The sequence below is a fragment of the Canis lupus genome, chromosome 3 (assembly GCF_048164855.1).
Source record: "Canis lupus baileyi chromosome 3, mCanLup2.hap1, whole genome shotgun sequence".
Classification (NCBI taxonomy): Eukaryota; Metazoa; Chordata; class Mammalia; order Carnivora; family Canidae; genus Canis; species Canis lupus.
Window position 1 is genome coordinate 7303171 of NC_132840.1, and position 22363 is coordinate 7325533.

At 50.3% G+C, this 22363-nt stretch overlaps 3 protein-coding genes and 1 long non-coding RNA gene across 12 annotated transcripts in view; 2 read left to right on the forward strand and 2 right to left on the reverse strand.

The window, feature by feature from the left end:
• RANBP10 (RAN binding protein 10) overlaps positions 1 to 816 on the reverse strand; it is a 74452-nt gene extending 73636 nt beyond the window's left edge. Inside the window, exon 1 of one of the 2 annotated variants that reach the window (XM_072815810.1) lies at positions 109 to 816. In XM_072815810.1, coding sequence (XP_072671911.1) covers positions 109 to 343 — 235 coding nt within the window. In that variant the 5' untranslated portion in view covers positions 344 to 816. The remainder of the gene's footprint in view (positions 1 to 108) is intronic. The other variant, XM_072815801.1, reaches the window with a different exon arrangement.
• On the forward strand, positions 378 to 15477 carry TSNAXIP1 (translin associated factor X interacting protein 1). The gene is made up of 16 exons (XM_072816205.1): positions 378 to 551; positions 3872 to 3971; positions 9125 to 9237; positions 9383 to 9509; positions 10661 to 10754; positions 11755 to 11951; positions 12361 to 12496; positions 12931 to 13100; positions 13187 to 13346; positions 13423 to 13553; positions 13690 to 13815; positions 13952 to 14104; positions 14208 to 14317; positions 14528 to 14654; positions 14761 to 14867; positions 15072 to 15477. The coding sequence occupies exons 1-16, from the start codon at positions 412 to 414 to the stop codon at positions 15310 to 15312; spliced, it is 2232 nt and encodes a 743-aa protein (XP_072672306.1). The 5' UTR covers positions 378 to 411; the 3' UTR covers positions 15313 to 15477.
• LOC140627699 (uncharacterized) lies at positions 561 to 1978 on the forward strand. The gene is made up of 2 exons (XR_012026335.1): positions 561 to 999; positions 1776 to 1978. It is a non-coding gene; the product is annotated as an uncharacterized lncRNA (long non-coding RNA).
• On the reverse strand, positions 15475 to 21169 carry CENPT (centromere protein T). 8 transcript variants are annotated; one of them, XM_072815850.1, is made up of 15 exons: positions 20846 to 20959; positions 20612 to 20749; positions 20132 to 20196; positions 19797 to 19875; positions 19575 to 19662; positions 19371 to 19467; positions 19111 to 19247; positions 18951 to 18987; positions 18599 to 18741; positions 17871 to 18071; positions 17066 to 17374; positions 16720 to 16810; positions 15973 to 16140; positions 15782 to 15886; positions 15475 to 15705 (listed from the first exon to the last, which is right to left on the reverse strand). In XM_072815850.1, exons 4-15 carry the CDS (start codon positions 19851 to 19853, stop codon positions 15582 to 15584), a joined length of 1557 nt encoding a protein of 518 aa, XP_072671951.1. In that variant the 5' UTR covers positions 19854 to 19875; positions 20132 to 20196; positions 20612 to 20749; positions 20846 to 20959; the 3' UTR covers positions 15475 to 15581. The 8 variants fall into 8 exon arrangements, with proteins under 8 accessions (XP_072671951.1, XP_072671953.1, XP_072671934.1 ...); XM_072815852.1 differs by lacking the exons at positions 20612 to 20749; positions 20846 to 20959 and adding an exon at positions 20982 to 21035; XM_072815833.1 differs by lacking the exon at positions 20132 to 20196 and having other exon boundaries at positions 20846 to 20960.
• Between the last annotated feature and the right edge of the window lie 1194 nt (positions 21170 to 22363).

The following is a 22363-nucleotide window of genomic DNA, read 5'->3' on the forward strand; positions in this document are numbered from 1 at the left end:
GGGCACCCAAATCGGGGAAGGGACGTGATGGGACAGGGGCCGGGCAGCACAGCCGCCCGGCAGGTGCTCCGGTCTTCCCCCCACCCCCAGGGCCAAACTGGCCGATACCTTTGTAGTGGACGCGGAGGTTGCCCTGGGAGAGGCCGATGTAGTTGTACTTGTCCTTGGGGCTCCAGGAGCGCGGCAGCGGCGTCTCATGCTGGTTGACCGCGGGGTACAGGCGCTGAAGGCGCCGGCTCAGCTCCTGCTCCCCCGGGGACTGCAGCCCGCCCCCAGCGCCCCCGCCAGAGGAATCTCCAGCTTGCGGGCTCCCAGCTCCCGGGTCCGCCGTCGCCGCCGCCATCTTGGAGGGAGCTGCTATTGTGTCACTGGGGGCGGGGAGGAGCGAGACCAGATCTCCCCGCTCAGCCAATGGCCCGCGAGCCTACCGAGGCCGCAGGGAAACCGAGTCCAAGTCCTACACCTCTCTTTGGACTCTGCCCTGCTTCGCCACATTTCGGACTATATATCCCACAATGCAGAGCTCTCCAGAGGCGGGACAACCAGTGCTCGTAAGGAACTTTGGGAGATGTAGTACAAATTTGCTCAGTCATAAGCCTGTTCAGCGGAGACTTTGGGAAACCAAAAACTACAATTCCCGCTGGCGACGCGGCTCCGGGTCCTCAGTTCACCGCCCGCCCCCATGGCCTCTGTTTATCCCCCCGCCTCAGTTCCGATAGCCAGGGTCAAATCACTGGTAGTAACTGACTGAGGGGACCCTGTCCCCGGGTCCGAGGCCACCTTTGCTTATTGGCTTTGCTCCCAGCTTGTGGGCTCTGGCCGAGTGGGCGTGGCACAGACTCAACTCCGCCCCCGCCGCTAGGATGCTGGGGCCTGGTCGCCATAGCGACGGGCTGTACACTACCGCAGCTTCCCGGGCCGCGGGTGCTGGCTGCCCGACTGTCTGAGGGTCATGGCCTCCCCCAAGCCGCGGTGCTCCAGCTTCGCGACTACGTCGAGGTAGGCCCTGACCCGACTGAGGGCGGAGAGGAGGGTTTGAGAACTTCCAGAAAGTGAAATGCCTCTGCCCATTGGTCCAGGGCTTCAGCCCCTCAGGATCGGTGGTGCAGAAATGGAATCTGGACTGACTTAGCCCCCTGAGAACACTAGATGCTAGCAAAAGGGCTGGCGCACTTTATCATTAGTAAGAGACAGCTTGCATGTATTGAGCATATATTATGTGCCAACTACTTTATATATGGCACATTTAACCTCACAACTCTATGAGGTAGTAATATTTCCGTTTTACGAATGAATAGAAGCCTGGAGAGATCATGTGTTTTACACGTTTATAAGCGGTAGAGCTAAGGGGACTCCTGGGGAGCTCAGTGGTTGAGCGTTTGCCTTCCGCTAGGGACGTGGTCCCGGAGTCTTGGGATCAGTCCTACGTTGGGTTCCGCGCGGGGAGCCTGTTTCTCCGTCTGTCTAGCTCTCTGCCTTTCTCTGTGTTTCTCTTATGAATAAATAAATAAAATCATTTATTAAAAATGCTAACAAAAAAAAAGTGGTAGAGCTAGGATTTGATCCCAGCCTCGTGAGACTCCTGAACCTGCGCTCTTAGCCACAGAGATAAACTGCCTCTTCGCCCATTAGCTTATGGCAAAGATGATTGTCGAATTGCTGTCTATTCAGGTTGCAGTCTCTGGGCACTCCAAAAGATGACAACAAGCTCTATTAGCTCGTAAAGCCACAAGTGTACATACTAAAACAAAAATTTTGGCTAAATATCTTTCCAGCTTTGGGAATTCAGAAGTCTCGGGATGCCTGGGTGGCTCAGCAGTTGGGCACCTGCCTTCGGCCCAGGTGGTGGTCCTGGGATCCAGGATCGTGTCTCACATCAGGCTCCCTGCGAGGAGCCTGCTTCTCCCTCTGCCTGTGTCTCTGCCTCTCTCTCTCTCTGTCTCTCATGAATAAATAAATAAAAGCTTAAAAAAAAAAAGAAGAAGTCTCTTAAGTTCAGGGCCTTTGCTTCTGTATCTCAAACATGGGGATGATACAACCCACTTCAAAAATATTGTTGGGAGGGATCCCTGGGTGGCGCAGCGGTTTGGCGCCTGCCTTTGGCCTGGGGCGCGATCCTGGAGACCCGGAATCGAATCCCATGTTGGGCTCCCTGCATGGAGCCTGCTTCTCCCTCTGCCTGTGTCTCTGCCTCTCTCTCTCTCTCTGTGTGACTATCATGAATAAATAAATAAAATCTTTAAAAAATATATTGTTGGGAAAATTTAGGCAGAATATGTGAAGCTGGGGATCCCTGGGTGGTGCAGCGGTTTGGCGCCTGCCTTTGGCCCAGGGCGCGATCCTGGGGACCCGGGATCGAATCCCACGTCGGGCTCCCGGTGCATGGAGCCTGCTTCTCCCTCTGCCTGTGTCTCTGCGCCTCTCTCTCTCTCTGTGACTATCATAAATAAATAAAAATTAAAAAAAAAATACATTTAAGAATATGTGAAGCTTTCATCACAGCTCTTGCATATACTAAGCATTCAGTAAGTGTTTAATGAACGTAGTTTCTCCCTTCTTATCACCAATGCAAAAACCTGATCCCACCTAAACTCTAATCCTTCAGGGTCTGTTGCCCCAACAGAGAAAGCCTACAAAAGTCAGGAGGCTCAGTAGGTTGAGCATCTGACTCTTGATTTCAGTTCAGGTTATGATCTTGGGGTTGTGGGATTGAACCCTGCATCAGCTCTGTGCTGGGCATAGAGCCTGCTTAAGATTCTCTCTGTCCCTCTCCCCTCCCTCTCTTAAAAAAAAATCAGGAGATTATTTGCCAGTTTAATTATTTTATCTAGAGTTAAAATGAATCTACAAGAACCAGACAGCAGGCTTGAGAGTGTTGTTACTCAGCTCAGGAATGCGCTTGAGTTCACTCAATACCAGGATATACCCCTGTTATACCCACTGCCTGTGATCTGTTAGGTAACTTGAGTTTTCCCCACCTTTAAGGTAGAAATATAGGGGAATACCCAGCTGCTTCAGTCAGTAGGACATGTGACTCTTGATCTTGGAATATAAGTTTGAACCCCATATTGGGTGTAGATATTACTTAAAAATAAAATCTTAAAAAAAATAAAGTAGAGGGGCACTGGGTATCTCAGTTGTTTAAGCGTCTGCCTTTGGCTCAGGTCATGATCTCAGAGTCCTGGGATGTCAGGCGCCCTGCTCAGCAGGTTGTCTGTTTCTGCCTCTCTCTTTGCCCTTCCCCCCTGGTCATACTCTCTTTCTCTCTATCTCAAATAAATAAATAAAATCTTAAAAAGAAAAAAAAAAGAAAGAAAAACAGAAAAAAAGCAAGACTCGTCTCCATTTCCTTATGAGCAAACTAGGATGTCTGAGAGAGGTTAAATGACCTGCCTAGGGGTCCCTGTTGGAACACCAGATGTCAGCCCCCAGGACCTTCAGCCATTAAGTATAGGATGGGAGCTGACACCCCAGCCCTTGGACCCCAGGCCCTGTGCTTCTTGTTCTATAGCACCTGCCTTGGTATCACACCCCCAGAATGTGTCAGAGTCACAAACATGAAACTCATCTGAACACTGAATGAAAGTATAAGCCCACAGTTTTCTGGGCTCATGGTGAGGCTTTCCTGTCACTGTAGGAATTGGTGAGATTCTCAGCATGAGAAGGTTTCTGGGAATGTAGGAAAATGTTTTGGGCCCAGGGCCAGGAGCTTGTTGGCAGCATCTCTGGGAAACTACAGGCAGTGCTGGGAAGACCCAGAGCTTAGCTCTACAGGGAGAAGACGCCATGTCATATAGATCTGGGAAGGGTGGAGGTGCTGTCCCCACTCAGGGCTCTGTCACTTACCACTGTCTTCCCCTTTTCTGTGCAGAACACACATGCGGCCTTCAGGAGGGATCATAGATGACTCCTTCCTCACAGAAACCAAGAACATCCAGAATCGCAAGCTTTCTCAGAAACGGAAGACACTGGTTAGTGGCAATGTCTTGTTGGAAACCCAGATGTCGGCTCTCAGACCCTATCTGCCTCCCTCTCTGCAACCCCAAAGCACCACCCACCTGAAACATGGTTCCCAGAGTAGCTTCTCCGCAGCTGGGGGAGTGTGGCTCACAGAGGCCAGGCCCATCAGGCTCTGAGGTAGGGGTGTGCACACTTGCTGCACCTCATCTGAAAAGCCCTTCCAGATCTCTCATGGTAGAGAAAGACTCAGCTGCTGTCCATGGACACCCTTCCCCTGTAGCTCAGCATTCTGGATTAGACCTCATTTTTTCATTCAGCCTGCCATATGGCAGGCATTGTGCTAGGTGCTGGGATGGTCATACCAGACTTGCCAAGGTCCCTCAGGGCTGTGACTATCATTTTTTTCTGTATGGCCCAGGTACTTGAGTGGTGGGCATATGTTAAGAGCTCCATAATGCTGTAGGTAGGTATGTGAAGGCAGGATTAAAGAGATGTTCGCCCCTCATGTTGCTGACTCTGGGTTGGAAATAGAGACTCAACTGGCCTCAGGAAATGTCCTTCCTCCATTCCTGTTCTTTTAAGTTTTTACATAAAAATGAATGCTGTCTCTATCTTGGGGTACCTGGCTGGCTCAGTGGTAGAGCATGTGACTCGATCTCTGGGTGGTGAGTTCAAGCCCCAGGTTGGGAATAGAGCTTACTTTTAAAAAATGAATGCTGTCTCATTAGGTACTTTGGGGCTTTGGTTGATATGATCATAGGATTGTAATTAATTAGCAAACAGCCACTATCAGAATCAAATGAAAAAACACATTTATTAAAAAATTTTTTGAAAAAACACAGTTTAGCAAACATAACTCCAGGAACACCTGGGTGACTTAGTGGTTGCATCTGCCTTTGGCTCAGGTCATGATCCTGGGGTCCTGGGATCAAGTCCCACAGCAGGCTCTCCGCAGGGAGTCTGTTTCTCCCTCTGCCTATGTCTCTGTGTCTCTCATGAAAAAATAAAATACTTAAAAAACAAACACCAAAAAAAAAAAAAAAAAAAAAAACAAACCATAACTCTAGGTCACAGTGGAGCTGCGTAGTATTATAGGCTGTGTAGTGATTTTTTAAAAATTTATTTATTTATTTATGATAGTCACAGAGAGAGAGAGAGAGAGAGAGAGGCAGAGGCAGAGACACAGGCAGAGGGAGAAGCAGGCTCCATGCACCGGGAGCCCGACGTGGGATTCGATCCCGGGTCTCCAGGATCACGCCCTGGGCCAAAGGCAGGCGCCAAACCACCGCGCCACCCAGGGATCCCCTGCAGTGATTTTTTTAAAAAAGATTTTATTTATTTATTTATTCATTCATGAGAGAGAGAGAAAGGCAGAGACACAAGCAGAGGGAGAAGCAGGCTCCATGCGGTGAACCCGACGCGGGACTCGATCCTGGGTCTCCAGGTCACATCTTGGGCTAAAGGCGGCGCTAAACCGCTGAGCCACGCGGGCTGCCCTGTAGTGATTTTCTTAGTGTGTCTGGAATAGGTAATTTGGGGACTCGAGAGAGGGAAGAGGGGTCAGTGTGGACTGCTCACGGAGATGAAGCGCAGCCACAGCCCCAGAAGACCGGATGATTTGGGGCACACGCTCCCCACACCGCGTAGCTGCCTCCCAGCACAGCTGAGCTGGGGCCAGGCTCCTTCGCGCAGCGGCAGCACCGCCCTCCCTAGCCACCAGGGAGCACTGTTCCCCCCCCACACGCCGCCATCCGCCCCGCGCGGCGGCCGCCCTTCCTGCTCTCCCCTGCAGGGGGAAGCCGAGAGCTCGGAGCGCCCCGGAGCCCTCTTGGCTCCCATCCAGGGCCGGAGGCCCCTGGTAATGATGACCAACACCCAGAATTCTGCCTTACTTGCCCAGGAATCAGTATAGGGTGACCACGTTTTTTTCTCCACGGAAACGGCAGAGAAAATACAAGGACTGAACTTTTGAAAGTCTGAAAAACTTATTAATTCACTAGGGTCAGGTGCTTGTTTGACAGCTTCTCAGATGTCTTTCAGGGTTACTTGACACGTTTATAAAAATCACATACCCCCCAAAAAAAAGCACATTAATTTTGACAAATTTCAAAAACATTTTTGTCTGGCTTTGATTTTTAATACTTTGACTTTTCTTGTATTTCCAGTTTGTCTATTTATACTCCTATTTAGTCTTTTTTTCTATTTAAAAATGTTGATAATTTTGTGGGTTTGTTTGTTTGTTTGTTTTTAATTTGGGAGAGACAGCACAAGTGGGGAGAGGAGCAGAGAAAGGGGGAGGGTCAGGTGAGTGCGTTGAGCGTGGAGCCTGGTGCCGGGCTGGGGGCTGGGAGCTTGGGGCTTGGGGCTTGGGTGCCACCACTCTGAGATCATGACCTAAGATGAAATCAAGAGTCTGGCGCTTTACTGCCTCAGCCACCCACACTCCCTGATAGTTCTTTTCAAACAGAAAGAAAGCTTAAGGTTTTCTTTCCTAACAGCATAAGTATTTTAAGCAATTAAAATAAATACCAGGGCACCTGGCAGGCTCAGTCGGTAGGGCATATGACTCTTCATCTCGGGTCTTGGGTTGAAGCCCCACATTCAGGATAGAGATTACTTAAAAAAATAAAGGGCTGCCTGGGTGGCTCAGTCCATTAAGCATCTGATTCTTAAAAAAAAAAAAAAAACTTTAAAAAAGATCTTATTTATTTATTCATGGGAGAAGCAGAGAGACACATAGGCAAAGGGAGAAGCAGGCTCCCTGTGGAGAGCCTCATGCGGGACTCAGGACTCAATCCCAGGACCAATCCCAGGACCCCAGGATCACAATCTGAGCCAAAGGCAGATGCTCAACTCCTGAGCCACCAGGTGCCCAAGATTCGGACTCTTGATCTTAAAATTAAAAAATAAAAAACAGGGCAGCCCCAGTGGCTTAGCAGTTTAGCGCCGCCATCAGCCTGGGGTGTGATCCTGGAGACCTGGGATCAGGTCCCACATTGGGCTCCCTGCATGGAGCCTGCTTCTCCCTCTGCCTGTGTCTCTACCTCTCTCTCTCTGTGTCTCTCATGAATAAATAAATAAAATCTTTAAATAAATAAATAAATAAATACATATATACATACATACAATAAATAAATACAATAAATAAATACAATAATTAAAAAAATTTTTTAGGGATTCCTGGGTGTCTCAGTGGTTGAGGCTCTGCCTTTGGACCAGGGAGTAAACCTGGAGTCTCAGTATCAAGTCTCGCATTGGGCTCTCTGCATGGAGCTTGCTTCTCCCTCTGCCTGTGTGTCTCTGCCTCTCTCTGATCCTCTCATGAATGAATACATAAAATCTTTAAAAATTTTGTTTTAATTAAAAAAAGTATTTTGTGAGTGCTGCTCTGACCATGTCCCAAACATTATGAACTATAATTTTAACATTCTTTTTTTTTTTTAAGATTTTATTTATTTATTCATGAGAGACACACACAGAGAGAGGCAGAGACATAGGCAGAGAGAAGCAGGCTCCATGCAGGGAGCCCGATGTGGGATTCCATCACGGGACTCGATCACGGGACTCCAGGACCACGCCCTGGGCCGAAGGCAGGCACTAAACCGCTGAGCCATCCAGGGATCCCCTTAACATTCTTTTTTTTAAGTTTGTTTATTTTTAATATTTTTTTAAATTTTTATTTATTATTTATGATAGTCACACAGAGAGAGAGAGAGAGAGGCAGAGACATAGGCAGAGGGAGAGGGAGAAGCAGACTCCATGCACCGGGAGCCCGATGTGGGATTCCATCCCAGGTCTCCAGGATCGCGCCCTGGGCCAAAGGCAGGTGCCAAACCGCTGCGCCACCCAGGGATCCCAAGTTTGTTTATTTTTAGTAATCTCTATACCCAACGTGGAGCTTGAACTTACAACCCTGATATCAAGAGTCCCATGCTTCTCTGACTGAGCCAGCCAGACGCTCCCAACATTATTTTTATAACGTTGTATTCTAAGAAGTTAATGGGTCAAGAAAAAAGGAATTTATTCTTAAACGTCTACATAGTTAAGGGGCACAGAGGGGGCTCTAATATTGGATTCAACATTGAATTCTAATTCAATGTTCTTTTCTTTTCTTTCTTTATTAAAAATTTTACTTTGAAGTAATCTCCACACCCAACATGAGGCTTGAACTCACAGGGCTGAGATGGAGAGTTGCATGTTCCACCGACAGCCAGCCAGGTGGCCCCAATTTTCTTTTAAGTTGGAAAGTAATTGGGACACCTGGGTGGCTCAGCAGTTGAATGTCTGCCTTTGGCTCAGGGTGTGATCTCAGATTCCCCAGTTTGAGTCCCACAAACAGTACAGCGGGGCTGGTACAGATTGGTACTCATATCTGTTTTCATAGTACAGATATGCAATACTCACTGACATACCTCCAGAAGAGAAGAACAGCTCACCTTTACTGAGTTCCAAGAAGGTGTCTGAGTCTGTGTAAACCGACTTCATGTTTTCTCACTGCATCCTCACATCAATACAGTGCAGTGGGAACTAAAACCATCCCCATTTTATGAATGTAGAAATGTAGAGACTGCTAAGCCTGTGGTCACACAGCCAAGAAGGGGCATCTGGTTTTTTAATCTAAACTCTCTCTACCTCTAGTGCCCATAATCTTAATTATGAACCATATTAAGAATTCATAATTCTGGGCAGCCCCGGTGGCACAGCGGTTTAGCGCCGCCTGCAGCCTAGGGCGTGATCCTGGAGACCCTGGATCGAGTCTCACGTCAGGCTCTCTGCATGGAGCCTGCTTCTCCCTCTGCCTGTCTCTGTCTCTATGAATAAATCAATCAATCAATCAATCAATCTTAAAAAAAAAAGAATTCATAATTCTGTGAATTATGGGGAAGGGGAGCCTGGCTGGCTCAGTTGGTGGAGTGTCAGGCTCTTGGTTTTGGCTCAGGTCATGATCTTGGGATTGTGGGATTGAGCCATGTGTGGGCTCCATGCTCTAGTGGGGGTCTGTCCAAAATTTTCTCCCTGTGCTCCCCCCAATGCTTGTGCATGCATGCTGTCTCCATCTCTCTCTCAAATTAAAAAAAATAAAATGTAGAGGGAGGAGGATGGGGACGAGCATCAGGAAAGGGATCCGTGTTGCCATGGTAACCCCACCTGTCTCTTCCTGCAGTCCTGTCAGTTCTCCATTGGTGGCCAACTGTCCCCATGGCCCACACACACCAGTGGTCAGACCATTCTACATAATCGAAAGCCCTGTTCATATGATTACCGGAAGCGAGCAGGGTAAGCTGGGGTCAGCCTCATGGTGCATGGGCTGGTACAGACCCAGCATTGGACCCAGAGACAGCACAGGGGCATGTGCTGGCCCAGACTAATGATGCAAGAGGCCATGGAGTACCCATCCCTCTCATTCCCCCATCCCATGCAGTAGCTGGCAACAGCATCCTCTGGGCACTACTAAGCCGAGGTACCTGGAGCAGCTGGAGAACTACCTACGCAAGGAGCTCCTCCTGCTGGACCTGAGCACAGATTCTACCCAGGAGCTGAGGCTACAGGTCAGAGCCACAGAATAACTGTGGGCGGGGTGGGGGTGGAGGGGAGTGGGTGGGAAGACAGGTGGGAAGAAACCTTACTCACTAGGACTGAGCACTTCAGACTTCAGGAGAAACCAGTCACTCCCAGCTCTTTTAGGTCCCCATTCCTGGTAAGGGAAACATGTTCTATAAAAAAGTCAGTGAGCAGGCAAAGCTGCAAGTATTAATCCAAAACTCTCCCTAGGTCTGAGTTTCCACATCTGAGTCAGGTAGTAGACTGGATGCCATCTCCAGTCCCTTCAGCTCTGTGATCTTCAGTGCCTAGCATGGGTTGTTGGACATCAGCCAATGGCCTGAAATCCTGGCCACTGAGCAAGAAGCAGTAAATACAGTATTTACCAGGTCAGGGATGACAGACCCAAGCTTGAGGAACTTAGCCCAGACACATAGGAAAATCTAGATGTAGATCAGATTCTAGCACATTTAAAGGAGGGAATCACCAAATCCCTGCTCAAACAGGAATGATGACAGGGAATCCCTCACTTCTGACTTAATCACTGACAGAAGCATTTGCTGAGCATCACCTGTGTGTCAGGCCCTGAATGGGACCTTGAATACAATCTCACAAGCTAAAGGTACCTCATCATCAACAAGGAAGCAGAACTTCAGAGAAGGCATGCATTTATGAAATGGTGGGGCTGGGATATGAACTCAGGGCTGATTCCAGAACCTATTCTAATTCCAGGACATAATGCTGCCTCCAAAAACTTCTGTGTCCAAATGGGACAGAAAATCATAACTCTCCTTGGTCAGAATACAAGGCTAGAGCCTCTGATCTCCTCCTGTTCCCCCAGGTCTGTGAGATAACAAGGGGGTGCTGGTGAGAGGCCAAATGAAACAGTGCTTGGAGAAGGCTAGCAGCCTGGAGAGCCAGAGTGGAATGGCCCCAATCCAGGTCATCTTCCAGGCTTCAGAGATAGTACCAGGAGAGACCTCCAGAGAAGAGTTGAGAGGGACAGAGCTGCCCCTTAGCTTCCTGGCATTGAGAGACCCAGGTAGTACCCAGGCATTTATTTGAATGTGGGTCACCTGGCAGCTTCATGCTATAATACTTCTAAGCTTAAGAGTGGCAGCTATAGGCCAGAAGGTGACAGGTCCCCTTTTCTTGCCAGCCTTACAGAGAAATCTTTGAGTTCTTCATAGAGGACTTTAAAACGTACAAGCCATTGCTATCCTCCATCAAGAATGCATATGAGGTGATGCTGGGTAAGACTGCAGCCTCTGCCTGGATCCAGTTTGGAAGGCATGGAGAGGATCCTACTCTGACCTTCTGGGGCTGTGCAGAAGTACTGGGGCAGCTGCTAACTGGGCCTTGAGGTCACCAAGCCTTGCTCAGCTTTTTCTTACACTGTCGTGTGTGATAGAGAACCTGACTACCTACCTCTAGTCCTTGGCAAGCATGGTAAGGCAGTATCTGTAGGAAAGAGAGCAACTTCACTATTGAGAACAAAGTCTAAGAGGGAGTGAGTACCTCTGGGAAGTGATGAGCCTCCCCAACCAGGCTCAGGAGTGCTGGGCATGGTACAACTGCAGGACTAAAAGCTATAGGGAGGGGGGATCCCTGGGTGGTGCAGCGGTTTGGCACCTGCCTTTGGCCCAGGGCGCGATCCTGGAGACCCGGGATCGAGTCCCACATCAGGCTCCCGGTGCATGGAGCCTGCTTCTCCCTCTGCCTGTCTCTCTCTCTCTCTCTCTCTCTCTCTGACTATCATAAATAAATAAAAATTAAAAAAAAATAAAAATAAAAGCTATAGGGAGAAAGGGCATAGATGAAACCCCAGTACTCATCCAGACTCTGTCTCTGGTTTGTTTGTTTGTTTGTTTGTTTGTTTGTTTAAAATATTTTTTTTTGAGAGATAGAGCAAGAGCACAAGTGAGGTGAGGAGCAGAGGGAGAAGCAGACTCCCTGCTGAGCAGGGACCTCCCCCGGGACCCCCCCATCCCCCAACATGAGACTCAATCTCAGTACTCTGGGATCATGACCCAAGCTGAAGGCAGACAATCAATGGAAGCCACCTAGGCACTGCTGTCTCTGGTATAAAAGAAAATGCAGGAAGGCCTTAAGCAGGGGCCATGTTTTGAACAGGCATGCACAGACATGGAGTTTGCAAGGGACATAGCAACTCGCTGTGACCTTAGGATCAGTGTCTCTTGGCTGTTTGTTCTCTGTGGTCCCAAAGGGACTCTCCTACCTGTCCCTGCTTAGCTCACCAGAGGGAGAAGATTCGGGCTCTGGAGCCCCTGAAGGCCAAGCTTGTCACTGTGAATGAGGACTGCAACGAGAGGATCTTGGCCATGAGGGCTGAGGAGAGATATGAAATCACCATGCTGAAGAAAGAGAAGATGAATTTACTAAAACTCATTGACAAAAAGAATGAGGAGAAGATCTCATTGCAGAGTGAGGTGAATGGGAGTAGTATGGTAACCAACTCCCTAAATTCCTGCTACTCCCACCCTAGGGGTGATCTGAGGCCTTGGGCACTGAGGTGACTCCCTAACTCTCTACCCTTCTACCTGGAATGATATCCTGAGCCACCACCTCCCCCCAGAGGCTACCTCCACACCCTGCCCCTTCCTTCTTGGCTTAGCACTGGCTCCATGTGGCCCCAAATGCCAGAAGTCCTGCTTCTTGGCTGCCAAATTTTCTCCACAGGAGGAAGCGTTGATACTTTGCTGGATTCTCAGGAATGGTCTGTCTCCTTCCTCCACTTTTCCTGTTCCCAGACCCTGATGGGGCCACTCAGCACCCATCCCATCCCCTTTGATGGTTAGTTATATACAGCCCCTGGCCACACAGCCACCTTCCCAACAGGTATCCAAACTGAGAAAGAATTTGGCTGAGGAGTACCTGCGCTACCTCACGGAGCGAGATGCCCGGAAGATCCTCATTGCAGACCTGAATGAGCTACGGTACCAGAGGGAGGACATGTCACTAGCCCAGTCCCCAGGTAAGCCTGAGGGGGGTTTCTCTATGTGGAGGAGGTGCTAAAGAGGAGTCTCACCACTCATCCCCATTCACTGAACTCTCCTAATGTCTGTTCATTCCATGCCTATTCACAAAGCAGGGATGCTCCTGCTGCTGCCTGGGTCTATGGATCTTTTGAGCTTGGCTGAGAATCATAGACTCATCGTTTAAGTAGGAAACAATTGTTGGCTGCTAAGGCAGCCTAGACTCCCTGGGAGCAGGACAGGCCTGGTACTCCATGTCCTGGGTTCTCTATTTAAGCCCGAACTTCTGAGCTGTTAGTGCTGTGGGAAAGACCTAGGGCTTTCCAATCAGGGAGAAAAGGACCTGGGACCAGGCCCTGACGGACACTCTAAAATTGCCCTGGGCTACAGATCCTAGAGGCAGAGTGTTGCAAGTTGGCGGGTACCCTGGCAGGCATCTGGGGGGAGGACCCCGTGAAGTTAACACTGGCTCTGAAGATGACCCGGCAAGACCTGACCCGCACACAGATGGAACTCAACACCATGAAGGCTAACTTTGGAGATGTGGTACCCAGGAGGGACTTTGAAATGCAGGAGAAGACCAACAAGGATCTGCAGGAGCAGGTACTGGTACTGGTGAGCAGGCAGGGCAGGCAGGTTCAGGCAACATCACACAGGTGGGCAGCAAGAATTAGTCACCTTGTCCACAGCTGGACAGCCTGAGAGATGACTATGAAGAGGTCTGCAAGGAGCATGAGATACTGCTGCAGTTGCACATGACCACACTGAAGGAGCGGGATCAGTTTCATTCTGAGCTCCAGGAAATCCAGCGCACCTCTACGCCACGGCCTGACTGGAGCAAGTGTGAAGGTAATGATGGTCATTGTACTCCCAGGGACTGCTCAAGGATGTGGTTTGGATTCCAGTACCCTCTCTCCACCTGCAGATGTGGTGGCTGGGGGCCCAGATCGCTGGCAAATGCTGGCTGAGGGCAAGAACAGCGACCAGCTGGTGGATGTGCTCCTGGAAGAGATTGGCGAGGGGCTGCTTCGGGAGAAAGATTTCTTTCCTGGTCTGGTAGGGGTCCCTGGGCTCTGGAGGCTTGGGGCCAGAGACAGAACAGCCAGGCCTTGTGCTAATAAGACTTGAGGTTTTGGAGGAACCCTCTGGGGCTCTGCCCGGCCCAGAGATGAGCGGACACTCTCCTTTCCAGGGTTATGGGGAAGCCATCCCCCCTTTCCTTCGATTTGATGGCATTGTGGAGAATAAGAAGCCAACCAAGAAGGATGTGGTAAACCTCCTCAAGGATGCCTGGAAGCAACGTCTTGTTGAAGAGCAGGTCAGACCTCATGGGCCATTTTGGGTTGGTGTGGCCTCCAGAGTCCTCCAGGGGGTTCTGTTGAGGTACTAGGGAGAAGGGCCAACCCATGATGGGGCAGGCTTCCCAAACAGTCATCTCCACTCTGCAGAAAGAGAAATCCAGATTCCCAGATTTCTTCTTCAATTTCCTGGAGCATCGCTTTGGACCTGGTGAAGCCATGGCCTGGGCTTACACCATTTTTGAAAATATCAAGCTGTTCCGCTCTAATGAGGTCATGAGTCAGTTTTATGCAGTCTTGATGGGAAAGGTAAGGTTGGGTCTGGCTCTCCATCTTTTGTCCCCAGCATAAGCCAGCTCTATCCCTGCTACTCCAGGAAGCATCAAATTATCCAATGCTTCCTTTCCTGTAGAGGAGTGAGAATGTATACATCAAGCAGAAGGAGACAGTGGCACAGTTGCTGAAGGAGATGACGAATGCTGACAGTCAGAATGAAGGGCTGATAACCATGGAGCATTTAAGGTGAGGGGCTGGTCCAGCCATTCCCAAACTCCCGTCCAACATTTCCTCTGGCCAGCCTCCCTGATACGCAGGGGTAAGGGGAGCTTGGTAGGAAGGGGTCACAGCCTCAACACTTGTCCTTTCTGAGCACTAGTGGGGCTGGCAGAGGGATACAGGAAGATGCATGAGCAGGCCACAGCTAGGCCTGTTGGCCCTTGTATCTCCCCACAGCACTGTCCTCAAGAGCACCTTCCCCTTCAAGAAGGAAGAGAAAATTCAGGAGTTGATGGAGGCAGGAGGCTGGCATCCCAACAGCAGCAATGCAGACTTGCTCAACTACCGCTCATTATTTACAGAGGTGGGGGGTGGGGGTGGCGGGGGGTTGTCCAGGAACTTGCCCAGCCCTGCTCTAGCCTCTGCTGGACCCCAAACGTGTTTTCACCTTGCCTTATGGCCCCTCCTAGGATGAAGAAGGCCAGAGTACGCCCTTTGTGCAAAAGCTGTGGGAACAGTATGTAGACGAAAAGGATGAGTACTTACGGGAGCTAAAGCAGGAGCTGGGCATGGAACTGTGAGTAATTCCTGAGGCCCTTTGGCCCACTTAGCCATAGGCAAATCTCGATGCCACAGGGTGGCATCTCAAGGCCTTGTGTCTCCTTGTGCACTGAGCTTGCTGCTGGGCCCTATATACTGCTCAAGCTCAGCAGGTGGCACCTTGGGGTCTGGAGTGCAGAAAGGAGGGATCAAGGCCTATCTTTCTTTCTTTGTTGGGTAGCCATAATGAGGTAACCCTACCTCAGATACGTGAAGCCCTGATAAGCATTGATCCCAGCCTGGAAAAGCAGACCCTAAATAGCTACTTGATCCAGGCCTTCCAGCTCCCCATGACAGAACTGCCTGAGGAGGGTGAAGAGAAGGAAGAAAGCATTGTGGTACAGCTCAAGATTGCCCTGCAACGGCTTCAGATGATTGACATCAGGCGCATGGGGTCTCGAGAGCCAGAGCCTGCAAGCTAGGGACACTGTGGGCTGCCTGAGTGTTCCAGTGCTGCTAACCTCTACTTTTAGTATAAAATTATTTGACTGAACCTATTCTCCAGGTTATCCTGGGAATTGAGGGGAGGGAGAGGGTTGGTCCTGGCCTGGCTGGCCCCAGGATATACACCAAAACATGGAACATTCTGTTTGTGACACTTTATTGATGCTGGGGAACTGGGGAAGAAAACTGGAAGAATGTGTGGGGCAGTCCCCTAGGCAAGGACTGGGCAGGTGTTGAAGCCTGGCCACTACTGGGCAGGGAAGACAGAGTTGCCACTGAATGCACAAGGGATGAGCAGCTGCCGGTACTCCAGGGGCAGGTGCCGCTCCACAAGCACACGCAGAGAGACTTGGTCGTTGACCAGGCCCTGCCTGCAGCAGAGGAAGATAGAGACAGAATCAGTAGCAGCCTCCCATACCCAGCACCTCCCTGCTTCTGCCCACTTACCGTCGCATCAGCAGTTCTAGGTCCTCTGGCCTCACAGTCTTACGGCCAGCATGAGCAGCAAATGCCTCCAGGTCGTCACAAAGATGCTGGAAATACCTGTCCAGGCTGCCAAAAGGGTTGGGGTAGGACAGACTAAACAGTATTGTCGATCTGAGGGGCTCCTCTCCCTACCCTGAATGTTCAGGACTCACCATTTCTCCACCATCTCAACAGCCTTCTTCTCCATGGGCATCTTAGCACAGAAGCTAAAGAATTTCACATAGTGGCTCAGTCCAGTCTTGTGGGGATCTTGACGGGGTCTGGAGCCAGGGGCTCGGGCTCTGGGAGGAAGCCTGGTCGACAGAGGCTCTGAAGATAAGCTGGGGGCAAGAGTGGATAGTTAGCTAAAATGCTGCCCGAAGAGGCCCCTAATCAAAAACAAGTCTTATTGGCTCCAGCCAGACTAGGGCCCATATGCTCCTTAGCTATCCTGGACCAAGAGCTCTAACTCTCTGCCGGGCCGTGGTGGGGACAGGGGGCCACATAGAGGCCTGATCTTTCCCTGGGGCCCTGATCCTCTAGTCTGGACCCAATGTCGCAGTCTAGACTCATTACATAAACTGATACTTTCTCAGGCCCTTGACCCTCAGTCTTCCACATGGACATTTCCCCTCTGCCTGTTGCTACCTATTCAATTCTGCTAAAGTCTCTAGGAAGCCTTCTCTGACTACATACTGACTAAGGCACTTCCCCCTACTAGGTTCCTCTAAGAACCTGGAAGCAAGCACCAGGATGACACATGTACTCAGTGAGTCCCACCCAGCCTGTCTAAGGGTGATCTCTTGAGTGATCATCTGCATTCCAATGGGAAGGGGAATAACCCTTTGGTGCTCAATGCCAAGGTCTGAAGCCTGCCCCCTTCCTGAGAGGCCCATGCAGAACAAGGTCATGAGACTTACACTGCAGTGCTAGACGGTGGGGCTGGCTCAAGAAACTGAGGTCGCCTGGCCTGAGGAGACTGAGTGGTGTTGGAAGCCAACTCTGGACTTGCTGTAGAGAAAGAGCAGGATTACAGGGGTCTCAGCCTTGACTATCTCACCCAATTGTCAAGGCCCACAGCTTCCTTGTCCTATTCCTCAAGGGCCACATCTAGCTCTAGCCAGCCAAGCAATGGGCCCCTCAGAATCTCCCCAACTCAACATAACTTATGCCCAGAAACATAACCCAGAGGTATAACTCCTCAGATTAGGGACTGAACACAGTTGTTACCCATTTACTCCCTCTTCCCTGCACTGGGCCCTTTACCTCTTCTATCAGAGATATCCTCATCTTCTGAAGATCCTTTTGGCTCATTAGTCTCAACAGCTTCTGTCATTTCTCTATATCCCTTAGAATTTTCTGTCCTGACAGATCCTTGTGTTCCTGTTGTGTCCATTACTTCGCTCACACTCAAATTTTCCTCCATCCTTTCCTCTGCCTCCTCATCAATTCCATCCTGTAAAAGGTCTACTCCATCTTCTCCAGAGATTGCACTGCTCTTGTTTGGGAAGCTCATAGCAATGGCATCAACATTCTTTGCCTTTCTTGCCAGAAGTTGGGCTTGTTTTCCAGGGTCTGAATCAAGGGAGAGAACATAGGTTAGGGATCCCTGGGTGGCGCAGCGGTTTAGCGCCTGCCTTTGGCCCAGGGCGCGATCCTGGAGACCCGGGATCGAATCCCACGTCGGGCTCCCGGTGCATGGAGCCTGCTTCTCCCTCTGCCTAGGTCTCTGCCTCTCTCTCTCTCTGTGTGACTATCATAAATAAAAATTAAAAAAAAAAAAAAAAAAGAACATAGGTTAGAAAAGCAGTAGGACAAGGCTGTAGCTCTGAGAAGGATAAAGAGAGGGTATAGTAAGACCCAGTCTAGCTCACTGAGGAGAAGTGTCCAGAAGCAGACCAAGGTACTTATTTAGAGTATCCTGGCCCCAAACTGACCCTGCTCTAACACGTAAGAGGAACCAACAACCAGGGAGCTCTGCGGGGCACACATACAGGACTGAGAAGGGAAAAGCACCAGTGTCAACTCTCATCCAAGGCTTAGCTCCAGGCCACATGCTCCACATACTCACTGTAGTTCTGCAACTTAGGTCCACTGCTCTGTGTCCTGTGACTGACAGCTCTCTCAGCATCTTCAGCCTCAGTATGAGAGAGACAGGGCAGGGAGTGGTATACACTGGGGGAACGGCCAACCAAGGGCTGAGAGAAGGGCTGAGTGTCCTCCAACACGGTATCCGTTGGCAGGGTAGCAACAGGGGTTCTCAGGCTGTCACCTGGAGATCAAACACCAGTTGACCCTCTGTTCTCCAGCCTTATCAACCTTCCACAGCTCTCTTTGCTTACCTTCCTGCTTCTTAGCCTAGCATTCCCACCCTCTACAGCTTGTCCCACCAAAACTGCTTACCTATGCCTCCACACTTCTCACTCTGCTCCCTCTGCTAGGAAGCCTCCTCTTACTCTAGTGAACTTGATTTGTCTTCTGGAATCAGGCTGCCTGGTCAGTTCTGACTGGCCAGCTGATCCTGAAACCTGACCCTCATCAATCTACCAAGAAGCTCCAGTCACCACACCACACCTTTCTTTCCCTCGGCCCTGAACTTTTTCAAGAATATGGAATCCTAGAAGATACTGGGATCAAGACTGGGGCCCCATTACGACAAGAGGCACCTTGGAGAAAGAAAGCAGAAACTCCTCATAGACCTACTGGCCAAGCTGGCTCACTGTCCTTGACAGAGAGAGGAGTAATCCTGGACTCAGCAGCACTTCCTACGGGGGTGGGAGAGGGAAATCTCAACCTTACCTGGAGAAACCAAGGAAGTATCTCGCAGATCCTGCAAAAATGCACCCACATCTACAGCTCGGCGGGTAGGAGGTCTGCGAGCCAAACCAGGCCTCTGCACTGACTGTGGCTGGAGAGGTGTGGCAAAGGTCAAATTGAGGGAGCTGGTGGGAGGGAGGAGGCACAAAGGAAAGTCAGGTATCTGAGGCCCAATTTTCAGAACTCCCCATCTGCCCTGTGGCTCTCATCTCTTAGAACACAGCAATGATACCATGAAGCTAAAACTGGCAGGGACCAGTATGGCCAGATTCCAACCCAATTAATACCTCCCTGTCCAAGCCGTTCCACCAACCCCTAGAATAGGCAACAGCACCTGGTAAGGGAGGAGGCATTGGCATTCCCATGAGGCTCTGCAAGAGAATTTAAAAAGAAACCATGATGAGTTACGAAGCTCCTGAGAGCCCTCTCTCAGGCCTCCTCAGCTTCTCCAGACAGCAAGAGAGGATAGCCAAAGGTGTTGTCCAGGGTCTTACCTTGGGAGAGAGGCAGCCCCTGGTCCACTCCTTGCTGAAACGCTGACAATCTCAGCCTCTGCTTCCTCCTACCAGGAGCCAGCAGACCTAGAGCCAGGGTTGTGGGTGGCTCAAGTTCAGGAAGTTGCAGCTCCAGGCTACAAGGATGGAAATTATCTCAGACAGGCCAGGAAGCCCAATCCTGGCTTCTGGGGCCCTCAAGAGACTCCCTGATTAGAGCTGCCCAACAGCCCAGCGCAAGGGAAGAATTCACTGTGCACCTGCCCTGACTGCTTTTCCGTCTAGAGGACTGGACCACCTGCGGCGTCGGTACTGGCTTCACCACAGGCTCTGGCATCATGATGGAAGATTCTGGGGCTGCAGAACAGCAAAGAGAGGGTAGGGTTGGTAGGACAGGCTGCCCTGAATGAAGGATGCCAAGGGACTGGTATCTAACCCTGATCAGCAAGCTAGTGTTCACTCACCAGTTAGAAGGATGTTCTTCAGCAGAGTCCGGGGTGTCTGTTCATCCAGATGCCCACTGGTTTGAACACGGGCCAATCTCTCAATAGACTTTGGATGAAAGCACCAAGTAATCAGTCTGTGGCTTTGCCTTGAGATTTCCTCAGGGCAGAGTCAGATCTCAGAGCCCCCTGAAGGCAGCAAGAGCCCTGTAGTGGTCAGTGGTCAGTGGCCTGGGGACTTACCCTGGCTCTTTGGGAACGCCGGCTCACATTCATCTTTGTGGGGCTACTCAGCGGCATTTCAAGTCGGGCTTTCTGGACACTGTGTAAACACCAATAGCTCTGAGAATTAAGTAGGGAGAGGGAACTAGAGGATGCAGAGATATGCCTTCATCAGGGATCCTGGCCTGAAGCCCTTTTCCCTCAAAGCCAGGGACCCAGAAACCACTTGCCCCTCCCTTTAGCCTTTGTTCCCAGCTCTATCAACAGCTTGTGGATAGAGGAGCCTGAGGGATATGGGAAAAAGAGGGATCATAATGATCCAGCCAGAGGGAGGGACTAAGGAAGGCTTTACAGACCTGACTCTGTTAGAGGCAGAGGTTATCCACACAGACAAGAGGAGCAATTGGAAAAGTATTCATTCCTGACATGAAAATTAACAATCCAAGAAGGATATTTGAGTATTTTGAAACCTTTCAAGTACTTGTCAGTGTTTGACAGCAGCTTCTACATAGGTCACTCCAGCCCTAGTCTCTCCATTCCAGTCCCTCTCAGATTCCCAAGGCACGGCTCCCATCTCATCACTTACAGATCTAAAACCTACTGTGAGTAGCTTCCCAGTGCCTGTAAAACTGCTGCCCCAGTCTAGCAGACGCCACACCCTCTGGGCCGTGAGCTCACCACAGCCCTCATCCACTGCCACTGCCACCAGGTCAGGCCAAAGTCCCTGCTCCCGAGCAAAGCATCTTTCTAGTTTCTGCCTCCCGAATCTGCCCAGGCTGTGCGCTCTAGCGCCCTTCCCAACTTCCAGCTGAGAGCTACAGGGAAAGGGGACTGACTGCATGTGCGGGGAAAAGGTGGGCACCACAGAGGCGGCAGTTCAGGGTAGATGCCTGGATACACTTTGGGCCGGTGTTGGGGGAGGTGTGGCCCAGAGAACAGGACAGGCCAGATTCTGAGCGCCCATCCTGCACCACCTGAAGCAGAAACGCAAAGACGTGAGCAGAGTTGACCTCTGTGGTCCCGAGACCTGGCAGTCTGGATTCCCAGGGATGGGGGCACAACTAACTGACCGGAGCCCGGTAGAAGGTGGAGTCAGTTCTCAGAACCCTGGGCCCTGCGGCTCTGCGAGACTCAGTTTCCCTCTCCAAATAGGGTCAGTACTGGATCCCGCTGAGACCTGACCCCCTCGGCAGCGCTGTCACATACCCAATTCGAGCACTTCGGCGTCGCCGTGGGGTGCGCGTGTCCGCAGTATCCAGCACGCGCCGCAAAAGCGTGCGCGTCGTAGGCTCGCTGTCGCTGTTGTAGGTATCCGCCATCGCCTCAGCAGTCCGCCTTCCAAGCGCTGAAGCTGCCTCGGCCGCCGCCTTCCCGCCGCCGCATTTAAGCCAACTCTCGCGAGGCTGCCGCACTGCCTCACGGGAGTTGCAGTTCTAACCCTATTGCCCAGAGGCGAGGGGGAGCGTGTAGTGGTCGTTGCAAGCTCTGGATTTGGAGGCACTTTTTACCTGGGAGTGCACGTGTGCAACCATTCGAAGCCTTGGTTTCTTCATCTGTAGGTTGAAGGTGATACCCATCTAATAAGGGGCTTGTACCGATTCAATGAGATAATTTTTTAAAGTTCATTTATTTAAATAGTCTCTACACCCAAGGTGGGGCTAGAACTCCTACCCTGAGATCAAGAGTCCTCTGCTCTACAGACTGAGCCAACCAGGCACCCCTCAATGAGATAATGTTTAACATAGTAAGACAGGTCCTCAATAAATCATTATTATTAAAATGTCGCATTCCCATCTCCCTCTAGAGTCAAGGAAAGACACTTAAATAGGAAAAAATAATTTTATTCTATAGGCGACCTGGTCAGATTTGCATTTGTGAAGACCATTCTGCCTTAGAAGAGGCAGAAAGTTTGTAGACCCAAAGGCTAGTGGGCTGTTTGTGATCCAGCAGAAATGTTACAATTTCCAAACGTGTGATTTTTTTTAAAGATTTTATTTTTAAAAAAAGATTTTATTTATTTATTCATGAGAGAGAGAGAGGCAGAGATATAGGCAAAGGGAGAAGCAGGCCCCATGCAGGGAGCCCAAAGTGGGACTCAATCCTGGGTCTCCAGGATGATGCCCTGAGCCAAAGGCAGATAATCAACCACTGAGCCACCCAGGTGTCCCATAGAATTTTATTAAGCATAATCTTCACTGTCTGTGCATGAATAATGAATTCTGTGCATGATATGAATTTGACCTCTCAATATTTTTTGAGTAAGGTAGGTCTTAAGACAGGTAGGAACAGGGATCCCTGGGTGGCGCAGCGGTTTGGCGCCTGCCTTTGGCCCAGGGCGCGATCCTGGAGACCCAGGATCAAATCCCACGTCGGGCTCCCGGTGCATGGAGCCTGCTTCTCCCTCTGTCTGTGTCTCTGCCTCTCTCTCTCTCTCTCTGTGTGTGACTATCATAAATAAATAAAAATTTAAAAAATAATAATAATAAAAAAAGACAGGTAGGAACAGTACTCTATCAGTAATAATATGACAATGAAAATACATAACAGGCAGCCTGGGTGGCTCAGCAGTTTAGCGCCACCTTAGGCCC

What these genes read in the sequence shown, in the direction of transcription:
- TSNAXIP1 (XM_072816205.1), top strand. Translation starts at nt 412, where the DNA reads ATGGCCCGCGAGCCTACCGAGGCCGCAGGGAAACCGAGTCCAAGTCCT. An exon ending in GTCACTAGCCCAGTCCCCAG is followed by an intron (nt 12,497 to 12,930) that starts GTAAGCCTGAGG and finishes GTACCCTGGCAG; the next exon opens with GCATCTGGGGGGAGGACCCC. An exon ending in ATGCAGTCTTGATGGGAAAG is followed by an intron (nt 14,105 to 14,207) that starts GTAAGGTTGGGT and finishes CCTTTCCTGTAG; the next exon opens with AGGAGTGAGAATGTATACAT.
- CENPT (XM_072815827.1), bottom strand. Translation starts at nt 21,094, where the DNA reads ATGGCGGATACCTACAACAGCGACAGCGAGCCTACGACGCGCACGCTT. An exon ending in CGGAAAAGCAGTCAGGGCAG is followed by an intron (nt 19,248 to 19,370) that starts GTGCACAGTGAA and finishes CCATCCTTGTAG; the next exon opens with CCTGGAGCTGCAACTTCCTG. An exon ending in GGATATCTCTGATAGAAGAG is followed by an intron (nt 16,811 to 17,065) that starts GTAAAGGGCCCA and finishes CTTTCTCTACAG; the next exon opens with CAAGTCCAGAGTTGGCTTCC.